Source organism: Schistosoma haematobium, chromosome 2, assembly GCF_000699445.3.
Source record: "Schistosoma haematobium chromosome 2, whole genome shotgun sequence".
NCBI classification, from domain to species: Eukaryota; Metazoa; Platyhelminthes; class Trematoda; order Strigeidida; family Schistosomatidae; genus Schistosoma; species Schistosoma haematobium.
This window is the reverse complement of record NC_067197.1, coordinates 33,844,042-33,867,949: the sequence shown is the minus strand read 5'-3', so window position 1 is coordinate 33,867,949 and position 23,908 is coordinate 33,844,042. Positions and strand designations below refer to the sequence as shown.

The 23,908-nt window shown below is 31.1% G+C and overlaps 1 protein-coding gene across 1 annotated transcript; it reads left to right on the top strand.

The window, feature by feature from the left end:
- Positions 1-466: 466 nt before the first annotated feature.
- MS3_00010814 (uncharacterized protein) lies at positions 467-23,297 on the top strand. The gene is made up of 2 exons (XM_012942802.2): positions 467-1,845; positions 21,466-23,297. The coding sequence occupies exons 1-2, from the start codon at positions 517-519 to the stop codon at positions 22,258-22,260; spliced, it is 2,124 nt and encodes a 707-aa protein (XP_012798256.1). The 5' UTR covers positions 467-516; the 3' UTR covers positions 22,261-23,297.
- Positions 23,298-23,908: the final 611 nt, after the last annotated feature.

Genomic DNA, 23,908 nt, shown 5'->3' with positions numbered 1-23,908 from the left:
CAAAGATGAATAGTGGTTAGCAGTGGAATCCGGGATGCGCGTTTCATCCTAATTGAGACTCTTCATCTGGATGTACATTCATCTCCGAGTTGATGTACATTCTAGGTCTCGAACCCTGTACCATTCACTTCAAACGCCAAAATAGGATTCCACTACTAGCCATTATCCATCTCTACTATTAAGTAATTGTCTAGTCTTTATAAATTTCTCTAGTTGAGATTTGACTGTAATAAAAATAATCTTTTGAAAATTTTCATAATGGAATAATTGTTGAAAAAAGTAACATCATTTATCAAAACAAAATTAAATATTTCCATTGCCTATTATTTTCTATATTTTATAATGAATCGTCAAAATTTCCAGAACTATGATTGGCTCATTATAATTCAAGGTCATATTCGTGTAATAAAAATCAGACTAGAGAAAAATATTTTCCCAATTTATTTGCACAAATTTATGTAATTTAAAATTGAAAGTAAAACAACAAAAAAAACGCACACAAAAAAAACAAAAGTGATGTGGAAATACATCGTTTCAATCATTTTTTATTTTATAATCAATAAATCGAATACATCAATAAATCAATTAAACGATATCATTCTAAACAAGAACTTACCAATCAATAATACATGTAATTCATTCATTGCAAAATGTTATTGTGATGAATTATGCATTAAAAAATCTGATTGTTGTATAGATTATCCATTATATAATGATAGTTTAAATGATAATAATGATAATAATATTATAACAACAACATGTATTAAAAAATTTCATTATGTCATTGATAATCCAAATATTCTAGAAGAATATGAAGATTTTACTGAAGAAATTTATGCGATTTCAAATTGTCCATTCAATACTTCAAAAGCATTAGCTTCAAAATGTAGTCAAGCAAAATATATTAAAATAGAATTTAATGATTTATCTAATATAGATAAAAATAATTGGGATCTAATAACAAATCAATATATTTCAGGTATTATATCAAATAATATCTTATTTCATTTTAAACTATCTGATATACGTGCTATTGCACCAGTTATATCATTGAAAACAAATCGTATCTATGCAAATATTGATTGTGCTCAATGTCATGGTGAATTTAAAACAATACCAGGAATGAATTTTAATGATTATTTAAAAAAATATTTAAAATTTTATACAGTGAAAATTCGTTGTCATTTAATAAATAATCAATATCGAATTTGTTTATTAGATACATTATTACCACCTAGTTATTCACGTTCATGTTCATCATTATTACGTACTAATATAACACCATTATCAATAATGAATAAACGTATTAAATGGCATGAATTTGTTGCATTACCATCAAAATATTTAGGTTTTAATCTTAATCTAACTAATAATAATAATGATAATAATACTAATAATAATGATAAATCTACAATATTGAAATTTATTGAATCAATATTTGATATTTTACAACTTATTATTACTATTTTATCGGCTATATGTTTATGTATTTTATTAATCATTTATAGTAAAACAAAATCGATATATCAAAAATTATCCAATCAATTAATTATGGGTTTATCTTTATCGATTTTATGTTTATTATTGATTTATTTAACATTATCATTAATTATTGAACAATTGAATATATTCAATCGTCAATATTGTGTTCTCATAGCATTTTTAATACATTATTTCTTTTTATGTAGTTTTATATGGATGTTAATATTTGGTATGAATTTACTGAATACATTCGGTGGTATTCATACATGTTTATTATGTATTACATATATTAAATTAAAAATAACAAAATCAAAAGAAACTATCAATTCTATAAATCATCAATTTATATCAAATGCTATGCATGTAAGTTTTGTTTCTTTTTTTTTGTATTAGAAAGGATATTTTAGATAGTATATATGGTAAATTTTAATAGTTCAGATGATGAGTCTAGTGGAGTTCAGTTGGGTCTGTTGTGAAGTATTAACTCAATGATGATAATGATGGATATGTTGAAGTTAAATATTAACATTATTGGATGACAGCCTAGTGATCTAGTGGTTAAGCGCTTGAGCGCGGGACTGATAGGTCCTAGGTTCGAATCTTGCAAGGTGGGATTGTGGATGTGCACTACTGAGGAGTTTCATACTAGAATGAAATAGCCGTACAGTGCTTTCAGGTTTTCTATGATGGTCTAACTTCAGTTAGCTCATGATCTTAACCATTAAGTTTTTTTGTAATTTTTATATTGTATCATGTGTATGAGATTCATTTAATAGGGGCTTCTATTTTGAAATGTAATTTTTAATAGCTATAAAATTCATTCAGGAAAAACGGTTGTTCGATTCTCATTACTGAATGAATTCTATTGATTATCTTCGCATTATAGACCCAAGTGGATGTGAATATTAAGAAAAATTACATATAGACTACTTAATGTTGATGAAGAGATTACTTAAAGTTCACAGTTTATTGAGAAAGAAATTCCTACATATATTCAAACTAATTGAAAGTATTAATAATGAATACATAAAGATTATTGTCATTGAGATATGAGCAGTTATAATATGTCAGTAATTCGGAACATTTTTACTAGAATTTTCGTTTTATCTTCAAAATTTGAAATCAAACTTAATGTAATATGATAAGGGGATTTTATAAAGAATTTAGTTGTTATAACGCTCGGTTTTACTTCGTCTAATGTTATGACGGTTAGGTTTCCACGTTTACACATATGGGACGTTAATTTATCTTGAACGAATATGTATACTAGATTCCCTCCCACTGTCTTTTCTACAGCACTTCGACAAAAGTCAGATCAAGAACACGTGATTAGCCTGACCACAATTTAAATATATTTACACACCAAAACCCGACACAATTCGACAACAATCAACAACCAATCATAAGTGAGTGAGTAATAATAATAAGGATATAGGAATATATAACTCACCTGATACCTGTCAGACTATCTACATGTCTGACTAAGCAGACACCTAATTATTATCATTCTCGCCCACACATCATTAGTCATTTAATAGTTGAATTCATGAGTTAGTTAAAGCTAGACCATCATGGAAAATCTGGAAGCACTGAATGGCCGTTGGTGGACGGTGGAGCAATTTCGTGGATTGATTGAAGTTAGATATTGACAACATTAGATGTCAACTCAGTGGTCTAGAGGTGAAGCGTTCTCGCGCGAGACCCAAAGATCCTGAGTTTGAGTCCTGCGAGAGGGATTGTGGATGCGCACTGCTGAGGAGTTCCATACCAGGATGAAACGGCCGTCCAATGCTTCCAAATTTTCCATCGTGGTCTAGCTTCAATTGATTCATGAATTCAACCATTAAATTAATATGATATCATTGTTTTACTAAATCGTGTTTGAATACAGCTTATTGTTCACAATTAGAGGATTTTGAGACGGCGATGTTTCAAAAATCAGCTTTTTAATAGAAAAACGTTTTTTAGTTATTCATATGAATCGTTGAAACACTCGTATTCCATATATCACTAAGATGTAATTCACTTATGAATCTTTAGCTTTCTATATTTTTGTGATGAATTATCGCTGTAAGTCCACTCTCCATAACCTATTGTATAACAAAAACTTCAATGCATGGATTATGGAACGTTAAATAAATTTCCATGTCTTAATATTTTAATAAATGATCAATGTAGAAAGTTTAAAAGTCTTTACCACATTAAGATGAAATAGCTTCCTATTGTTTTTCTTAGTTTTCACCAATTGTCTATCTAACATAAGTATCTATTGTTAATTACTTTTAAAACAAATAGTGAAAACAATTCTATCATGTGAATAATAAAATGTGATATTTACCCTATCATGATGACATTTAAACATGAAAACACTAAGCTGTCTAGATATTTATCTTAAACATCAATATAAACAGTTATTTAGGGAAAGAAGACTAGAAAGGTTTTATGTTTCCAATGAATTGTATATTTTCTTGTTATATGAATTAAAAGTATATCATAGAACAGTTGGTATTAGTTATGTTTTATTGAACGGGATGAAATAAGATAAATTATTGTTATATATTTATATTATATTCTCATTTATTATGGTAATTGTATTAGTCTCAAATTATCGACTAGTGATAAAACCACATAATAATTGAACTACTATTTGTATACAACTCCTCAGAAATAATTTTAAGTTTCTAATTCTGTATAAAATCACTGATCATTTATATTATAATAATCAGATGAAATAATAAACATACTTTTTAGTAGCTTAGTATGGTTTACTTAAATCTTCCCATTAAGGTTCAAGACTTCAGTTGATCAGCCACTCATTGGCATATGTGTTGTATTGTGCAGAATGCCTCGATATTGCCTTAATTCACAAGCATTATAAGCAAAGGTCGATAGTGATTAGCAGTGGAATCGAGGATGCGCGTTTCGTCTCATTTAAGACTCGTCATCTGGATGTACCTGCATCTCAGAGTTGGTGTTCATTCTATGACTCGAACCCAGCCAATTGGATGAGGCGATAGCCTTTCAAGTGAACGTTACTGGGTTCGAGTTCCAGAGTAAATATCAACTTTGAGATGCAGGTATATCCAGGATGAAACGCGCATCTTGGATTCCACTGCTAACCACTATTCATCTTTGCTCATACTTATTAGTCGTGCCAATTTATATTATTCAACACAATGAGAAAATATCAGAAGGGTGTTTCTGTGTGTGGATATTGTAGTAATTTTAACAGTTGAGATCATGAATCTCGTCAGGTGGGGTTGTGGATGTGCACTGCTAAAGAGTCCCACAATAAGACAAAGCAGTTGTCCAGTGTTTCTACGTTTTCCATGATGGTCTAACTTCAATTGACTCATGATCTTAACTATGAAATACACTGAGAAGTGTTAAAAGACTTTACAAACTAAATAATTAGAACATTTAAAATAAAGTCTGATATAAGTTTAGATGAACTGATGTACTTGACTAGTTTGGTAATTACTAAAATATTTATACTTTTTCTATTAACATTATTAAAATGTATGAAAACTGTAATTATTACTAAAGATTGAATATATTCTTCTCAAATTTTATTAAATTTATATAAATTTCGTAATCTCTATCTGTTATGATCCATAAATAATTACTTATTTGAATATGAAAACACAATCAGAAAACACAGCAGTACCAAAGCCGATTGTTTTGTTTTTGTTACATCCTTGATCTGTCTACCCACTTTTAGTGCTGAGGATAACTTGTCTAATCTAGATTAAGACCTTGACGCGATAGGCTGACCGGCTTAACTTTGAGGCTAGTACGCGTGAGTTCGATGTGAGGTAGAGAGAAGAAAACTATTCTACTATCTGAGCGAGAGGAGATAAGTCAACTGGAACTCTACTCGATTTATTCTCAATTCCGATATGGTTCCCGACTTAAGATCAGTGTAAAAAGATACATGAATATATAGATGACTAACCCGACCACAACGTACAATAATTGGGAAAATACAATTATGTTCAAAACTGGGGATTAGTGTAGAAAATAGAGTACAAAATAATACGTTTAAATTACAATAGCTTTGGAACAAATAGAGCTATGGCAGTGAATCATACATCAAACGAAAGCTTATGATCTCTAGAATAAACTAGGGACAAAAATAAATGTTAATGCTTTACAAGCTTTGAATTAAATAAAACAACGTCCCCAAAAATAGTTTCCATAGTTTGTCAAGGTTTCTTGTTTCTCTGTTCACATCAGTTATTTTTTCAAGTCAATTAAATGAATCAACATTACCCAGTAGTCAACTGAACTATTTAAATAATTTCTCATTCATTCTTGTAATAATAATATATGCTTAAAGCTTAATAATCTACTAGGTTACTGATTGACATAGAAACTGAAAAATAGTTTATAACTGAAATAAATTTTATGAACTGTTTTTTTAAAAAAAAGCTAATTTTTAACTGTCTACCTGTCTATAAACAAGTTAACCAGTAATTCTAAAGGTTTGTTCGAAATATTTCAAATTCCTTACAGTTACATTTATCATTATTATTTTTTTTGTGTGTACAATTCGAGAATACTTTTGGAGATAGTTTTTATAAGAACTAAAGGTTAGTTACCAATTACTAGAAAGTTGAAATTACTTCTTAAGCAACTCAGAGATTATCCTTTAGTGATCTTCTATAGTGACTACTCTGTAAAAAAATCATTTCTATTATAGGATTGTATAAAGCTTTATTGGAAGTTTATAATACTAGATTACGTATTACGAATAATAACAATAGACTTAATAAGTTAGTAATGAATTATAACGTGAATGTAGTAAGATGACTAAAATGATTATGTTACAATAATTAAAGGTCATAGAGGTATAAAAATAAATAAAGTGATATGATGAGTACTTATTGTCACCTCCATGTGCATCTACCAGTTGATCTGCTCTTGTAGAGCATGGTACATTGGCTGTAGTCAGCGATTGGTTTCGATTTGGATACGGGAACACGTTCCAGTTTGATTCTACAAGTTAGGAGTTCTATACCTGAACAATTAATCGGCTGTAATCATTCTACGGATCCACAGTTTGATTTTAAGGTTATATATAGGATTCGTTCAAATCTACCTAGATTTCTTCGTATCCAACTTCTAAAAATAGCCGAAGCTCTTACCATCCATGAGCTCAGGCCAGAACTATGCGTACTAAGAAGTGCGTCTTATCGTTACCTTGGCCCTAATAATAATAATTATTATTATTACTGCATTCCCCCTTTATTCATGTCTAATATTCTCATTATTTTATTCATAAGTACTTATCATATCACTTTATTTGTTTTGATACCTCTATGACCTTTAATTATTGTAACAAAAACATTTTAGTCATATTACTACATTCACGTTATAAAAGCTTTATTGGTTATATGGTAATTATTATACAAAGGAGTTATCCATTCGTCTTTTCGTAAAAAAATTGAGAGTCATTGTCGATGACAAGTTTCAAGTGTTGTTATAGGGACTTATTTTCTATTATTCTTAAATGTAACCAAATAGAGTTAATAACCATTTGAGAGATATGTACTTCTAGTAAAATCTTATAGTTCATCGCAGCCCAGAATGTAATCTAGCAAGTAAAACACTAAATATCATCTAACTATATAAATATTGTGTTCACAGTAGTCAATAACTACTAGGAATTTTCTATGTTTTAGTAAGAAGTCATGACTGAGGAAGGTTAACCATATTAAAAGTGAAGTATTTAATCTTCAGTAGAATTGAATGATTGTATCACCACATTATGAATCGACTTAAGTTGGAAATATGATCCAATTGCCTCAGACTCTGATCTAAAGCTTTCATGATGGATAAAAGACCTAAAGCTCCTATGTTTAGTATCAAGTAGGTCTGTGATCTCACACTGTTGATGGGTCCCAAGATAAAAAGAGCCATTGTCTAGTGCTCTTCAATTTTCAATTGTAATAAAGTTGATATCAGTTCATAGTGTTGATAATTAAAGTGAATAAATTTTTATGAACCGGCTATTAATGTCAAATATGGTTAGTGTTTTGACAATTAATAATGTAATGTATAACATTCGATTCAATCATTAATTTAAGGATGATTACATTTAATAGAATGATTTCTTAGATATAAAAGCTTATGTTAATCAATTAGGTACAAAAGTATATTTTATGGATGTGAGAAAGTAATAAGTCTTTTCAGGTCAATGTCATATTCAATTGACCATCTATATTTGCTAATATACATATTTAAATATACTTAATTTACTACTACTGAATAATCACTTATTTCTTGGATTGGTTGAAGCTAGATATTAACGCCGTTAGATGACGACTCAGTGATCTAGGTGTTAAGCGTTTGCGCACGAGATTGATAGTTCCTCGGTTCGAATCTCGTGAGGTAGGGTCATGGATGCGCACTACTGAAGAGTCCCACAATAAGACAAAACAGCCGTCAAGTGCTTCCAGGTTTTCCATAGTGGTCTAGCTTCAAATGACTCATGAATTCAACTATATAATCACTAATTAATAAAAGAATGAAATGGTACCATAGAATAGTAATAAATTGATTTCTAAACAAACAATTTAACTTGTAAAATAATATCAGGTTTACTGATTATGTTGGTTACTAAAATGCAAATGGAATGTAAACATGAACAAGTTCAATACACCTGTTGTTGTTGGGAGAAGTAAATATTTATACTTACAGAAAACATGAAACAGTCTGGTTCACCTTTAAGTAAATGTTGATTAAATAAGTAATTGAAATCGTTAAACGTAATTTCTTAAACTGTACATTATAAAAAATATAATTCAAATGAGAAACATATGATTTTGGTCATTGTTTTTTTCTTAACTGATTAGAATGAAATTATGTAACATCTCGTGGGTTTAATTTAAAATGGGATTAGTACATAATGTAATCCGCTGTAACGTGTAGAAATGCGTTCGGAAATAAGTCATCGTGCTTTTTGACGTGAATCATCTAGACGGGTTCTTGTTTTATCCTGAGTTTGGCAACCTCACCTATTAGATGAAACAAGAACCAAGAGAATTTATCAGTTGGTTTGAGAGATACAGAATTATATTCTGTACTGCGAAATTGTAATAGTGATTATTTCTGGTGACGTCCCAGCTTATCGGGGTTGGTTAAGTCTCTTAGTTGATGTCTGTTCACTTTCCCGATATCGGATATCTGTCTTTTAGGCATATGCACCAGCCAAAAGTGCATGGTTTTAGTGGGGGACCGTAATAACTTGGCACGCGGGCGTCATACAGAAGATAAGTATGATTTACATTCACGCCTGTAACACAAGTTTTCACTTATGCATCCCATAACAAACATATAGGTATACTTGCCGCTACACACGTATTTGCTACTTCCAAACCCGGCGCTTATGTTTTACATACATACCACTGGTACGTATACTTTTACTTACCCACTTCATAGTACACACCTGTATTTGTTATCAGTCTTTTTAACAGATCTGTTTTTTTAATTTGATTTGATCATAAGGCAGACTATACAACTAGGTACGGTGCAGGCAAGCCTGGCGCGTACCCTTTGCATATACCTACACATATAAACTACAGAGGTCGGAACTCATGCAACTTATATGTACAAGCATACCGAAAGGACAACCTCTTACTATTTTTAGTGTCTCGAAAGGAACTCTAAGTTAATCCAAGTTATCCAATCCCCACCGACTGTCCAATTTAGCTAACGAAATTGCCCCTATTACCCAGCAGCGTCACTTGAAGGCCTTAAATCGGAATTCGCCGCTGGTTGTGAAATTAACAACATTGACTTGGTTTTTTATAGTGCTCAAATCCTTATTCGTGTCTTTTTCAAGAACTATATGCATGGGATTTCTAGCGATATAGTTAAATTAGTTACAATGATAGTTGTTAAACAATTACCTCACATAAACTGAAGAATTAGCATATCCAACTGTAATAATCATTAAACAAATTCTTGGTTGGGACAACGTGACTAACTCTAGCAGAGTGGAAAAAGTCAGTAAATGTGGCGTGAATCAGATTTATTCAACTGGTTCTTATCGATCACATTAAAATGAGTATGGTTGATTAGTAAAATTAGTCTCTGCTGAAAGATATTGATGAATAATTACTAGGTAGAAAAGGAATTTGTGGTCGAAATTTTCGAAATGATTTATAAGTATTAACTAAACATGTCCTTGTAGAATTAAAATCGATCACAGTTTAATTGATTTAGTTTCTCATTCATTGAATGCTTAGTTTTTCAGAAATTCATAGTTATAGATAGATAATAGTTCAAGAACCTGTTCATATTCGAAATCAAAACTATAAATTAGATGAATGTTACATTATAAGGACAGTTTTTTAATGACAAACTGACATTAACAACGGAAAAAGTGATTATCTCCAAGTTCTGTCTAATAATAAAAAAGTGTGACCTATGAATACAATCCAATCTTAAGTAAAGTGAATGACTACCGATAACACTGAATGGTAATCACATTATGTTATTTATCTACGATAGTTAGATGGAGATAATTGTATTTTAACTGAGTGAATAAATAATATCATGCATATTGTAAGACTTGAATACTTTGGATTTGATGTGATATAGAGTGGTAAGTATGAACTGTTCAATAGTTTCAATATATTTGTTCAATACTTCTGTGATTTCAATAGTTATACAAATGATATTAGTGTTTAGAAGAAAAAAATTGTTTAAAACACTGATTTATGATTATTATTATTAACTTTATTCGCTATTATATTTTTGGTACAATATAGAATTCTCAGTACAAAGTATTTCAACCATTTCCCTTTTCTTATTGCTTGATCGATCCTGACGATAAATAGTGAGTGGTCGCCAGTTAGATGTTAGCAGTTTAGGAATCGACATCTAAATAGTGCATATTCTTTTGGATGTATATTGCCAACAACCACAATGTCTCTGATTGCGCTCTTTCTTAACTTGCACTGTGAAAGGTCACAAACATACCTGAATAAATTGTGTAATTAATTAACATAATGATCTGTTAAACAAACAATAAAGTGGATAACTTGTTAAAATATCAAAATGGCTGGAAACAGGTAGCCCAATATTCAAGCAAACCGCTTTCATAATTCACCTTCCATAAAATGTGTTATTTTTGTTGTTGTTGTTGTTGAATTTTTCCATTAAGGTTACAACACCATTGGATGCCGGCTCAGTGGTCTAATGGTTAAGTGCTCAGGCGCGGAGCCAGTAGGTCCTGGGTTCGAATCCCGCGGGGTGCGGGATCGTGGATACGCGCTGCTGAGGAGTCCCGCTATAGGACGAAACGGCCGTCCAGGGCTACCAGATTTCTCACCGTGGTTTAGCTTCAATTGACTCATGATCTTAACCATTGAAATAAAAATATAATTTAAAATGTTATACCTTAATTATTGCTGAAATAAAATAATTTTCATATTTCTTTATTAGATATTCATCGTTTAATCAGTTACTTTTTTTCTTCCCAGAATAGTATCCTACTCAATTTATTACTTTATTGTCATAAATAATGATGTATCCATGGAAAAAATAAACTAAACTATCACGTAAACTAATAATAAATTATTAAAATTTTCTTTATTTTTTTTTGTTTGTTTGAAACATTATCGATTGACACTAATTGATATTTATGTTGGAATGAAAATGTTTTTACAGTCTGACCCTCCGTTTTTTTTATTAAAAATAAAAGTTAATGATTTTATTATAATCAGAAAAGGTTTTTTTGTAGATATAATAGTAATTTTAATAGTTGAGATCATTAGTCATTTGAAGTTAGACTACCATGGAAAACCTGGAAGCACTTGACGACTGTTTTGTCTTATTGCGGGACTCTTTAGCAGTGCGCATTCGCGATCATGTCTCATGAGATAGTAACTCAATGAAGATAATGGTGGATGCGTCTCCCAATTTCATGGATTAGTTGAAGTTAGACTTTAACGTCGTTGGATGCCGGTTCAGTGGTCTAGAGATTAAGCGTTCGTGCGTAAGACTGACAAGTCCTTGGTTTGAATATCGCAAGGCGGGATCATGGATGCGCACTGCTGAGAAGTTCCACAATTGGACTAAACGGCCGTCCAGTGCTACCAGGTTTTCCATAGTGGTCTAGATTCAATTGACTCATGATCTCAACTAATTAGATCTTACTATTATTATTATCAATAATGATAAGTTATTCTTTAATGGTATAATATTTGTGATAATGTAATATTGATTACTTTTAAAAAGAACAGTTAATAAGTTCATGGTGTTCCCTTGTTCATTTTCTATCGAAACTGTTAGTTGTTTTAAATATATAATGTATATTAACATAATTAGGAATAAACATAACTATTTGAAACATTTATTTATTTTAAGCAAAGATGGATAGTGGCTAACAGTGGAACCAACGACGCACGTTTCATCCTAGTATGGAACTCCAATACTTCCAAATTTTTAATGATGCTCTAGCTGATATCAACTGATGAATTGAACTGTGAAAATACTACAATCTTCACAAATCCATATACTGATATTATTTAATAATATGCTAATTAAGGTTCCATAATTTATTCAGAACTGATCAACAAGTTGAATTTCATTAATCGCATAGATTTATACCGACAACTATCGAAAAATGATTATTGCTAACATCTAGTTATGTTATACATCAAAATGAATAAATTCACTTGGTATTGTTTACTTGAGTCTTCCCACTGATGTGATACATTGAGTGAACATCAACTCTGAGATGCAGGTATTTCCAAATAGGACGAAACGCGCGTTATGAATTCCACTACTAATCACTATCTATCTTTGATCTTCACTCCTATTTATTCTCTTAATCATTATTAATTATATTGTGCATTAATAAACCTCTATACATTCTTTACATTTATATTCATTACGCATATAAAGAGATAGTCTTATGATGAATGAATACTGTTACAATGTAAAACTACATATGATACTTCATGTAAACAAAACTACAAAAGAATATTTGATCAGCTGTTAAAATAAAATTACTCACACATCCCCCCTTCTTTTAACATGTCTGATAATTACAGTGTGTATGCGCATGTGCGTATGTGCGTGTGTGTGTGTGTAGGTGTACATTTTTATATTTAGATAAGTTTGAAAAATGAGTTTATTTGTTTAACTAAGAATAAAAAAATGTCTAGAAAATTCTAAGAACTTTTTTTCCACATTAGATACTAATTGAAAATTGACAAATGAAATGAAGAATTAGTTATTGTTGTTGCTGCTGTTGTTGCTGTGGTTGTTTTTTCTTTCTAAAGTTATAATTCTATACGAATTAAAAATATTTTACTGTAACAAACCTTTTGATACGTTTGTTACATCATACTGATGAAAAGTTTTATTATCTATTTTCATCAAATGATGGTTAAAAAGAAGGTTGATCATATAGTATATTCAACTTGTTAACTGTTAATCAAAATGAATAGGAAAAATAATTGAAGATCTATTATGTATATACCTAATAGTATAGAATGTTTCGCGTGAGTATATAAACTGATTAGTTCATTATTATATTAATATACAATGATTCTAAGTAGGTTTAAAAACTTAGATTTAAGTATGTTTACCAATCTATATTGATTATTTAACAATAGTTTGTAACAAAATTTATTTATGATATGACTTTGTTATGAACACGGAGAACATCAATACAGTCACACTTGATGGAGAAGCTCTGGAAGAGGTGGGAACATTCACATACTTGCAATGCATCATCGATGAACAAGTAGGATCCAATACAGATGTAAAGGAAAGGATTGGAGAAGCAAGGATAGCATTCCTACAATTGAAGAACATATGGAACTCAAAACAACTTTCAGCCAACATCAAAATCAGAATCTTCAATACAAACGTCAAGACAGTTCTACCATACGGGGCTGAAAGTTAGAGAACTGCTACAACCATCATCAAAAATTTCCAAGTATTTATAAACGACTGTCTATGCAAGAATCTCATTATCAGTTAACCGGATACTATCAGCGAAAGCCTACTGTGGGAGGGAACAAACCAACTTCCATCTGAAGAGGAAAGTAAGAAAGGACGTTGGAAGTGGATAAGCCATACATTACGGAAATCATTAAACTGCATCATGAGTCAAGAGTTTACCTGAAGCGCTGAATAGAAACGGAAAAAAAGGAAGTCCAAAGAACACAGTGCATCGGGAATTAGAAGCAGACATGAAAAGGATAGATAACAACTAGATGGAAGTGGAAAAGATTGCAGAGAACAGAGTTGGATAGAGAATGCTGTCGGGCCATCTATTCTCCTCGACAAGGATTAACAGACGTAAGTAAGTAAGTTTGTTATGAACTAAATACTCTTAAACTATTACAATCTATCAGCGGAAGATGAATTGCACGTCAAGTAATTACGTTATACAGCTTTGTGTCAAGAAGAACTCAAAGAAAAATTAGAAAATTCTTATAACAAAATTTTAAAACTGTAATAGAATATGAAGCATATTACTAATAAGTGTACAGTTATTGTTTTTCATTTTGTAATTTTCAGTTTCCGGGAATATCATACATTTACGTGTTTACAAAATGTATTAAAGTTGTAAAGCTTTTACGAACCTTATAGTTTCCATAACTATTAATTGAAAGAAAGAAAGAAACAAACAAACATTGAATTTCACTAATCATTTGGTAATGAATAACAAGTAGTATATGGTGAAATATTTTAATAAACCGGAAGTTATAACTAAATTGAATTACCACCATATTATATTGTCTTTATAATATCAAACTAGTACAAAAATTATGCTTCAAATATTTAACTTCCGGTTTTGCTAAATAAATCAAAATATACTATTCAATGAATAGTCTAATCATTCATAAAATACACATTTCCATTAATTAGAAACTATACACAGAATTTGTGTATAGAGTGGTAAGGTATTTAGGTTTTAACTTTTCATTTATAATAAATAAACAACGCATGAATATTCCTGAGTGGTTCCTTTGTCCTATTGAATTTTGGATTAATTTTGTATTGGTTATTTATTCTCTGAAGAAGTGGCTAACATTGAATCACGAAACATAAGGAAATCAAATTTTTCTATTCATTGGATTATTACAAATATTATAGTTGAATCAATTGAATCTAGACCACCATCGAAAATCTGGAAGCACTGAACGATTTTTCATGGTGGTCTACGCTTCAATTGACTCATGAATTCAACTATTAAATTAGTAAAATCTCCACAAAACTCCCTACTGATATTACAAATATATAATAATTTATTGATAAAAATCTACCTAATGCACAATTTATTCAAAATTATCAAGCCAAACCTTGTAAATGATACCTACCTCACTTATAATGTCTTTTTATTTCATGTACTTTGAAATGTCAACATAAATGATGAATATAATCAAACAGGGGTTTTGTGGAGATTGCAGTAGTTAGACATTGAAGTTAGACATTAACACTGTTGGATGCAGGTCAGCTCAGTGGTCTAGAGGTTAAGGGTAGGTCCTATGTTTGAATCTTGCGAGACAGAATCGTGGATGCGTACTGCTGAGGAGTTCCATACTAGGATGAAACAGCCATCCAGTGTTTCCAGGTTTCCCATGGTGGTTTAGCTTCAACTGACTTATGATCTCAACTACTGAAAAAAAATCAATTGAAAAATTTCAAACGGTTTTTGAAAAAGAAAAATTTTTTTCATTCTTAAATATTTTTGATATTTAGCAAAATTTTGGTAACAAATCAAATAAATGAAATGACGTTATAGTCAACAAGTATTTATAATGAACAAATCTACTATGATTTCAGTAGTTAAGATCATGAGTCACTTGAAGCTAAACCACCATGGAAAACCTGGTAGCACTGGACGACCGTTTCGCCCCATTGTAGGGCTCCTCAACAGTGCGCATCCGCGACCTCGCCCCCTGTGAGATTCGAACCCAGGACGTACTGTTTCCGCGCGCGAGCACTTAACCACTAGACCGCTGAACCGGCATCCAACGGTATTAATGTCTAACTTCAACTAATCCACGAAATTGAGCGACACATCCACCATTGTCTTAAGTGAGTTACTATCTCACAACAGACCTGGTTGAAATCCACTAGTCACTACTTCTCACCAGAACTCCAGGATATACCTCGCGAAGCCAGTCACTAGTGAGCATATGTTGATTAATATCAGATGGGTTTTGTGAATATTATAGTAATTTCAGTGGTTAAGATCATGAGTCAGTTGAAGCTAGACCACCATGGAAATCCACTATGATTTAACTATAACAATGTAACTTGAATTTGATTGGTTAAAAAATAATGTATGTTGATGTTTTTATTTGTACATTAAGGTATTTCACTGAATTTTTTCCTCTTTTTAATTCCCTTCTGTAAGATATTATTAGATACCATTTATATTCCGAAAATAATAATTACAGAATTCATGCCAATTTACAGGCATGATCAATTTGATATAAATAGTAACATTAGATGTAGTGAACAAATATGTGATATAGGATAGTTTTAAGTATACTAATTCAGTAATTGTTTAGGTAGTACATGTATTAAAGCAATCCGATGCATCAGCCGGGAACTTTTAAATTTTTCTTAAGTGGACAGCCTGTTAATTTATGAATGGTGTATTTAAGATCATTTCTTGTACCAGAACGAATTAATGATAACTATCTGCAACTAGAGAAAGTAAAAGGAAAACAGAGAGCATGTAGTCTAATATAACTAGAGATTAATAAGCATACTAAACAAATTGATTATGTTTGTTATTTTCATCTAATTGATAATAGATTTTTTATCCTGATAAAATGATTTATCTTAGTCAATAAATTGACATGGCTAGATATATGCGGGACGAAATGCGCATCCTGGATTCCACTGCTAGTCACTATCCATCTTTGCCTATAAAAGCCTATAACCAGTTCAAAGAAAAATTCATTTTGAGCACTGTCATAATCAGAGAATTAGCTTGAAGATTTATTTAATTCGACGAGTCTAGATAATCGTTTAATTTATTTTGTGAGTTGATTCGTGTTGACAAGTATGATTTTCACTGAACAAAATTTTTAGGGCCTCTTATCATATGAAAGAAATTAATATTACTTACGAGCTAAGGATCTGAAAAGGATTGAAGGCTGAAACATACAATGTGCTACAGCAACCACAGACAAAAATCATTATGCCTATCAGAGACAGTAGCTAATATCAAATACTAGTAACAAACTTTATCCAAATCTAACACCTGTAATCACCGGAACTCCAGAGAAAATAAAAAGATGTAGATCATAAATTAGGATTATTGAAATTTGAAGTCCAATAGATCTATTACTATTCTGTTCAATGATAGTCCAAATACTATTCTAGGATCAACCAAAACATCTAACAGTATCGTTTAGATATATTTCAGCAGTTATGTCTTAATATCAGTATATGAAGTGTTGAGGCTATATATTTTTATTAACGCTGTTGAATACCTGCTCAGTCTAGGGGTTAAACGTTCGCGCGCGAGACTATAATCCCCGAGTTTAAATCCCGCGTGCGGGGTTGTTTGTGCACACTACCAAAGAGTCCTATACTAGGACGAAATAGCAGTCCAATGCTTACAGGTTTTCCATGGTGGTCTTGCTTAAATCAACACATGAATTCAACCATTAAATTACAAATCCTCATTCTGAAAATCCATATCTGTCTAAATAACACCGGTGAATAAATTTACACTTCAGATTATGGACTGTTAAATTAATGTAATTAAAACAATCGTATACTTCATTTATTAAATAAGTTTCGAACATCTTTTTTTCGAAACATTAACTACTGATTATTGTAAAAGTACACAATATTCTTTGTTTGAATAACATTATCGACTTTTGTGTAATTTTTAAGACAGAAAAAGATTATTATATAATTTCTATATAAAGTGCTAATTTACCTTAAAAGGAAAAAAAAGTTTGCCAAAATCAATAATTATTGTACATCTTTTTAAAATTTACAACAAAATGGATAGATGTTTTTGTTGTTGTTGCTATGATCATATTTATGAATAGAAATAACTTTTGTTATATTGAATTGGTGGCCTGTTTGAACATCTGGGCTATCTGTTTCTTGTCATCTAGATATTTCAACAAGTTATCTATTTTTGTTTATTTTATGACTACTAATTGCATAACCTATTCAGGTGCGTTTCTGAAGTGTTTCAAACCTTTCGTTGTACAAAATACAAAATGTCTAATCAGTGATATTGTGGCTGATGACAATATGTAGCGAAAAGAATATATATTATTTAGATGTCAATCCTTGAACTGCTAACATCTTAACTGGCGATCACTTAATATTTATTGTCAGGATCGATGAACAACTAAGACACGGAAACTTGTTGAAATACTTTGTGCTGAGAATTCTATATTGTATCAAGCTAATAATAATAGGAATAAAGAAATTACTTTTTTTTAGTGTTTTCATTGTAGAATATGATGTATGTTTTATATCTGAAGTAGTAAATTATTCAGACTAAATGTTCATGTTGGTTGATTATGTAATTTGTCAACAGATATGTCTAATATATGTAACATACCAGGGATATGTTTCTAACAGACATTCAAATAAATGCATATAATAATATCTCTTTGAATTTACTTGGTATTGTTTGTTTGAATCTTTCCATTGATGTTTAGGACTGCAATGGATCAGTCTCTTGTTGGCATATATGTATAATGTGCGTATTGCCTTGATATAGCCTTAATTCACAGGCATTATATGCAAAGATGGTAGTGACTAGCAGTGGAATCCAGGATGCGCGTTTCGTCTTATTTGTGACTCGTCAGTGGGATGTACCTGCATCTCAAAGTTGATGTTCCCTCTGGGGCTCGAAGTCAGTACCGTTCGTTTCAAACTTACTTACTTACTTACTTACGCCTGTTACTCCTCGTGAAGGAGAATAGGCCGCTCACCAGCATTCTCCATCCAACCCTGTCCTGGGCAATCCTTTCTAGCTCCGTCCAGTTGTAATTCATCCTTTCCATATCTGCTTCTATAATCCAACGCAATGTGTTCTTTGGCCTTCCTCTTTTTCGCTTCACATCAGGAGTCCAAGTTAGGGCTTGCCTCGTGATGCAGTTTGACTATTTGCGTAACGTATGTCCTATCCATTTCCATCGTCTTTTCCTAATTTCTTCTTCAGCTGGAAGTTGGTTTGTTCTCTCCCACAGAAGGCTATTGCTGATGGTATCCGGCCAATGGATGTTGAGTTCGTTTCAAACGCCATCGCGTTACTCACTTAGCTACTGAGTCCAAATAGGATGAAACGCGCGTCCTGGATTCCGCTGCTAGCCACTATCTATCATTGCATACAATATTTGTTTGAATTATCAAACACATTAGCATTCAACATTGAAAATAAAAGGATAACGTAATAATTCAGTATGTTGGTTAGATGTGAACGAATGAAAATGACCAAGTTGAATCAATGGAAACGAACAGAAAAAAATGATAAGAATAATTAATTAGGTATCAATACTATCTACATTGACCTTGACATTAATAGAAAGATTCTTAATACAAAAGTAAATGTAATGCATAAATTGTTATGTAATATGTAAGTATATGATCCATTTTTCTTTCCATATAATTATTGTTTCTAGAAAATTTACGTTACTTTTCTTTGATCTTCTAAAGTTTATTCTTAGATGACCACGTTAGCTAGTTTTAATATGCGTTCTGTGTCTGGTTGCTTACACTTATATCTGCAATAAATTAAGAACATTTTCAGTCACCCTAAATTATACATTACGAATACCTGTCTCAATGTATCTATCTCAATGTATCATATAAGTTGATAACCTCAATCGAATTCTGTTACTAGTACTAATTAGTGACTCATTTCCCAATGAATAATTCGCAGTTTCAATAAAAGGTATTAATCTATAGATTTATTCAAGTCTTTAGTGAGACAGCATCCGAATGATAACATAAAGTAGTGATCCCTCTATATCATGAATGTAAAAAACAGTTGAATAATGAATATGATTGGACTGTTCCCTATAAATTAAATATACATTTCTTGTTTAAAAAGCAGTAAGTTCAAACTTTTCCCTCTTCTGAATACTGCTAAGTTATACAAAACTAGAACTAAGTTATTAAATATATATATAATGTTCAGTTTCTGTTGTATTTAATGGAAACTAAGTAAACTAAAGGTTCATAATATCTAAGAAACTTTATATAGTTAGATCTGATCATTCCTTCGACTAAAAATTATATCTAAGAAAGGTAGATGGTTATTCCTCCTGTTGAGAAGACCTCAGATTACCTAGGTTTTCTCTTGACAAATGTTAATTCTTTCGTAAAAGATAACAGTGACAACGTTTTGTTAATTAACATATCCTCACTGAACTTTGATATCGTTTAACCGATTCTTCTCATGATTAGTTTGTTAATTTCACTATGTCTCAATGTCATGTTTTGTTGCTATATATACAGAGTTATCCTACTACAGATTTTTTTCTTAGGTATCAAACTTCTGAATTACCGAATTCTTTCTGACATCAGTCGCGTTAAGAACTGTTGTTGAATTGTTGTGTCAGTCGTTCGGTTTATCTAGTCCGTGCAGGTTCATTTCAGCATTAAAAGATCCATTCAGGTACTTAGATCACACAATTCTTAAGAAATTTAAATTCCTTATCTTTGTTACATTCGGACTGAGCAGTTTTACACTTGTTTGTCAACATTAAACTTTTATTCAACTTTCTTACTTGTTCTTTTGTTTTTATTATGAATGTATTACATAAACCAATGGATATAATATGTTGGATCACGTTTCTGGCTATACAGCCAGTACACAAACATGAAGATTAAGTTTTTAAGCTTTTTTCTGCTATTCACTGGTAACAAGTCCGAAAAATTTTGAGACATTCATTCGTTATTTGTTCTAGTCTGAAACAATAAGAAAGTTTTTTCAGTAATGTGTGAATGATCGTTTGAAATTAGTAAAACTTTGGACTTAGCCATTCACCTAATATTCCACCCTTTAGTATAGCCAGTTCATCCAGCTTTTGATACAATGGTGATGCCTTTGAGAAAATTGAGACACTTAGTTAATTATGTAATTACGACCAAATCATGTTAAAATTAAATACAATGCAATTGTCCCGATAAATATTCAAACAATGACTTTCACTTAATGTTGTTTGCTTGTATCATCCGATTGTTGTTTAGGATTGCAATTGATCAGTCTCTTGTTGGCATACGTGCATTCTCTGCGGATTACCTCGATATTGTCTTAAGTCACAAGCTTTATAAACAAAGATGGATAGTGACTAGCAGTGGAATCCAGGACGTTTATTCCGTATAATCCTGAGTAACTCTTATACATCTTTGTGATACATAATATATTACTAAGTCATATGATACGTTATGTACCAATATTTCTAATGTTTCATGTAAACCACATTATTTGATTCCGAAATCCAAATATGTAAACGATACTCATTATTTGAGCTGATTCAGTCACGGTCACAAATTTAGGGAGAAATAAATAGGGAGTAGATTTTGGTTACTTGCAGGTTCACAAAACATTCCGCATGATAAGATCAGTTTTCAAACATCATGAAATAGTTGGAATGCTGTAATCAGTTTTTTTTAAAAATTATTGTGGATGTTAGGCTGTTTAAATCGTAAAGTAGAAAGTCCAAGACCTACATCTCATGTTGGAGCTCATTAGATAAGTATATCTTCAATTTACAGGAACCTGATGTTCTCCATGAGATTGAAAAGTTTTTTACTTAGTAGAACAGCTAGAATGTATTCTATTTTCATTATTTTAATCGTTAATTTTGAATTTCAAACATTTAGGATGAATTTCAAATACAAGCTACTTATTTACATTGAACATGAACAACCTAGAAAAATACAACTGAATACTTATAATTTGTCGTTATAAATTCTAAACTGTTATTGAAATTTTCTCTTATCCTCTCTTAGAGTATGGTCATTCAATCAGCGAAACGTACTGGTCCCGGTTCAACGAAAAGTATCGTCTTTTCTTCCTTACTATCAACCATATTACCGTTCTGTTTTGTGATACCGGCTATTGTCATCAATGAGAAAACTTATCCAAATGAATGTATACATGAACAGCATGTCGCTAAAATGTTGAATAATGAAGTAGATGAATCAATATGTACAAAAAGTCAAAAAATATTAAGTTATTTGACACCAGGATTTTGTCCACCAGAGGATTGTACAAGACCATGGTTTACAATAAATGAAGCATTTTTCTTATGGTTTCTGGCGCCAACTACAGTTTTATTAGCATTCAACTGTCTTGTATTGATCATTGTTGGAACTCACATATGGTTTCTCAGTCAAAATGAATTAAATGTATCAACAGGTATAGGAAGTGAATCAGGCACAAATGATTTTCCGAAACAAAGTAGAAAAATGTTGAAAATATGTTTTAATCTATCGATTATTTTAGGAATTGTATGGATATTTCAAATTTTAGCCAGTCTTTTACCTGATGTCCCATTAATTGGACGTGCAGCTAGCTTAGTTAGTAGTGCTCAAGGAGCTGCTCTCACATTTACAACTACTAGCAATCTGAAAAGAAAAGCAATGACAACGTGTGAATGGACAAGTATTTTCACGTTAAGTACCAGTAATACAAGTGGTACTAATCGAAATTTTCGTAATTGGATTAAACCAGAAAAATTGAAGGCTACTTCATCAGATAAGCCTGACTCAAATTTACAATCTACAAAATGCGACGATAATTAATTTCCTTATCATATTTATCCAACGACCAAAGTGTGAAAAAATAATTTAATGTTATTTATCTACTTGTAATTATTCAGTAGCATGATAGACAGTATCTCATTTTGTGTGATGTTACACATTTGCTTTCTTTTCTGTGCTATAATAATTTGTGCGTAAAACATAATCATATTTTTTGCAGAACAGACAATTGAATTTCTGTTCTAATAACAAGTGTTTCCATTCAATTATAATTTCATAACATTTACGATATTATTTCCACACAAAAACTTTGTATTACAGTTTTCAAGATTTAAAATTGCAAACTTACATTTCTTTTGACGGTAACTTTTGACTGTAACTCAATATTATGGATTAGTTGAAGTTAGACACTAACGCCGTTGGATGTCGGCTTAGTGGTTTAGAGGTTAGGCGTTCACGCGTGAGACTGATAGATCCTGAGTTTGAATTTTGCGAGACGCACACTGCTGAAGAGTCCTGCAATAGGACGAAACAGCGTTATTTGCTTCCAGGTTTTCCATAGTGGTTTGGCTTCACTTGACTCATGATCTCAACTATTAAATCTACTATAATATCCAATAAAAATCCATTCTGAACTTAGTAATTCTTTAAAAAATTTCAAGCCACACTTATAGATTGAAAGTTAGATAAAACATTCTCATTGAAGTTGGATACTTGATAAGTACCATTTCGACCAAAATCCGACGAAGTCAAATTTTAAAAATAAATCAGCAGGAAACTAAAAGATAAATGCTCTTGGGTTAGTTAGAATAATAACCATAGTGCATCTTGAAACATAGAATTAGATCATCATTAAGGATTAGACAAACACAACACGTATATAATAATTACATAATCAAACGTTCATTTAAAAATAATTTATACTGATTTATATCTTATGGAATTCATGAAATGTTAAATTAAAGTATTTTCTTACAATAAATTTCCTTTGTAAATGTATAATCAATCTTCCAAGTTTACTTAAACCACCATGTCACTGAAAATCTTAAAAAATACAAGAAGAATAAAAACATTCCTAATATAAATTTTCCATAACTCACTTCAACATTCTTTTGGGATTTTATAGTTTTCCTTACCAGTTAAGTGACTTAATAATTTCCTGATGTCCGTACAAGAACTATAGCGAAACAATGAAGTTCTATATGTCATTTTTGAAATCAAATGACTGGGCTTGTCTCGAATTACAGTACTGTTATTGAAAACAAAATATAAAGTACATTGTTAATAACATATACCGACACGAATTTGAAAACCACTGGATGCAGTAAACACAGGATAGTTATTTTATCCTGAAGTAGAATTTTTCAACAGTCAATAATCATGACACCACCTTGGATGAAATCTTCAAATTCTAGGTATCGAAGCAAGAGCTTAACGTTCCAACCACTAAGCCAACAGTCGATAGTTTATATACTTAACTTCGACCGATTCTCGATATTGTTCAGTAATCTGTCTAAACAATAAGTAATAGAAAACTTGAATCACAGTGTCTGCGGATTAATTGCAACATAAATCAGGATAAAGTCGTGTCCTTCAACCAATCAGACAAGAAAAAGTCGAAAAGCATAAAATAAGTCAGATACAGTGTACTGCTTCTCAGACAGTAATATCAATAAATAGTGAAAATAAA

Excerpts from the sequence above, each read along its gene's own strand:
- MS3_00010814 (XM_012942802.2), top strand. The coding sequence starts at position 517 with ATGTGGAAATACATCGTTTCAATCATTTTTTATTTTATAATCAATAAA. Across the intron at positions 1,846-21,465 it reads TTATATCAAATGCTATGCAT|AGTATGGTCATTCAATCAGC; the intron begins GTAAGTTTTGTT and ends ATCCTCTCTTAG.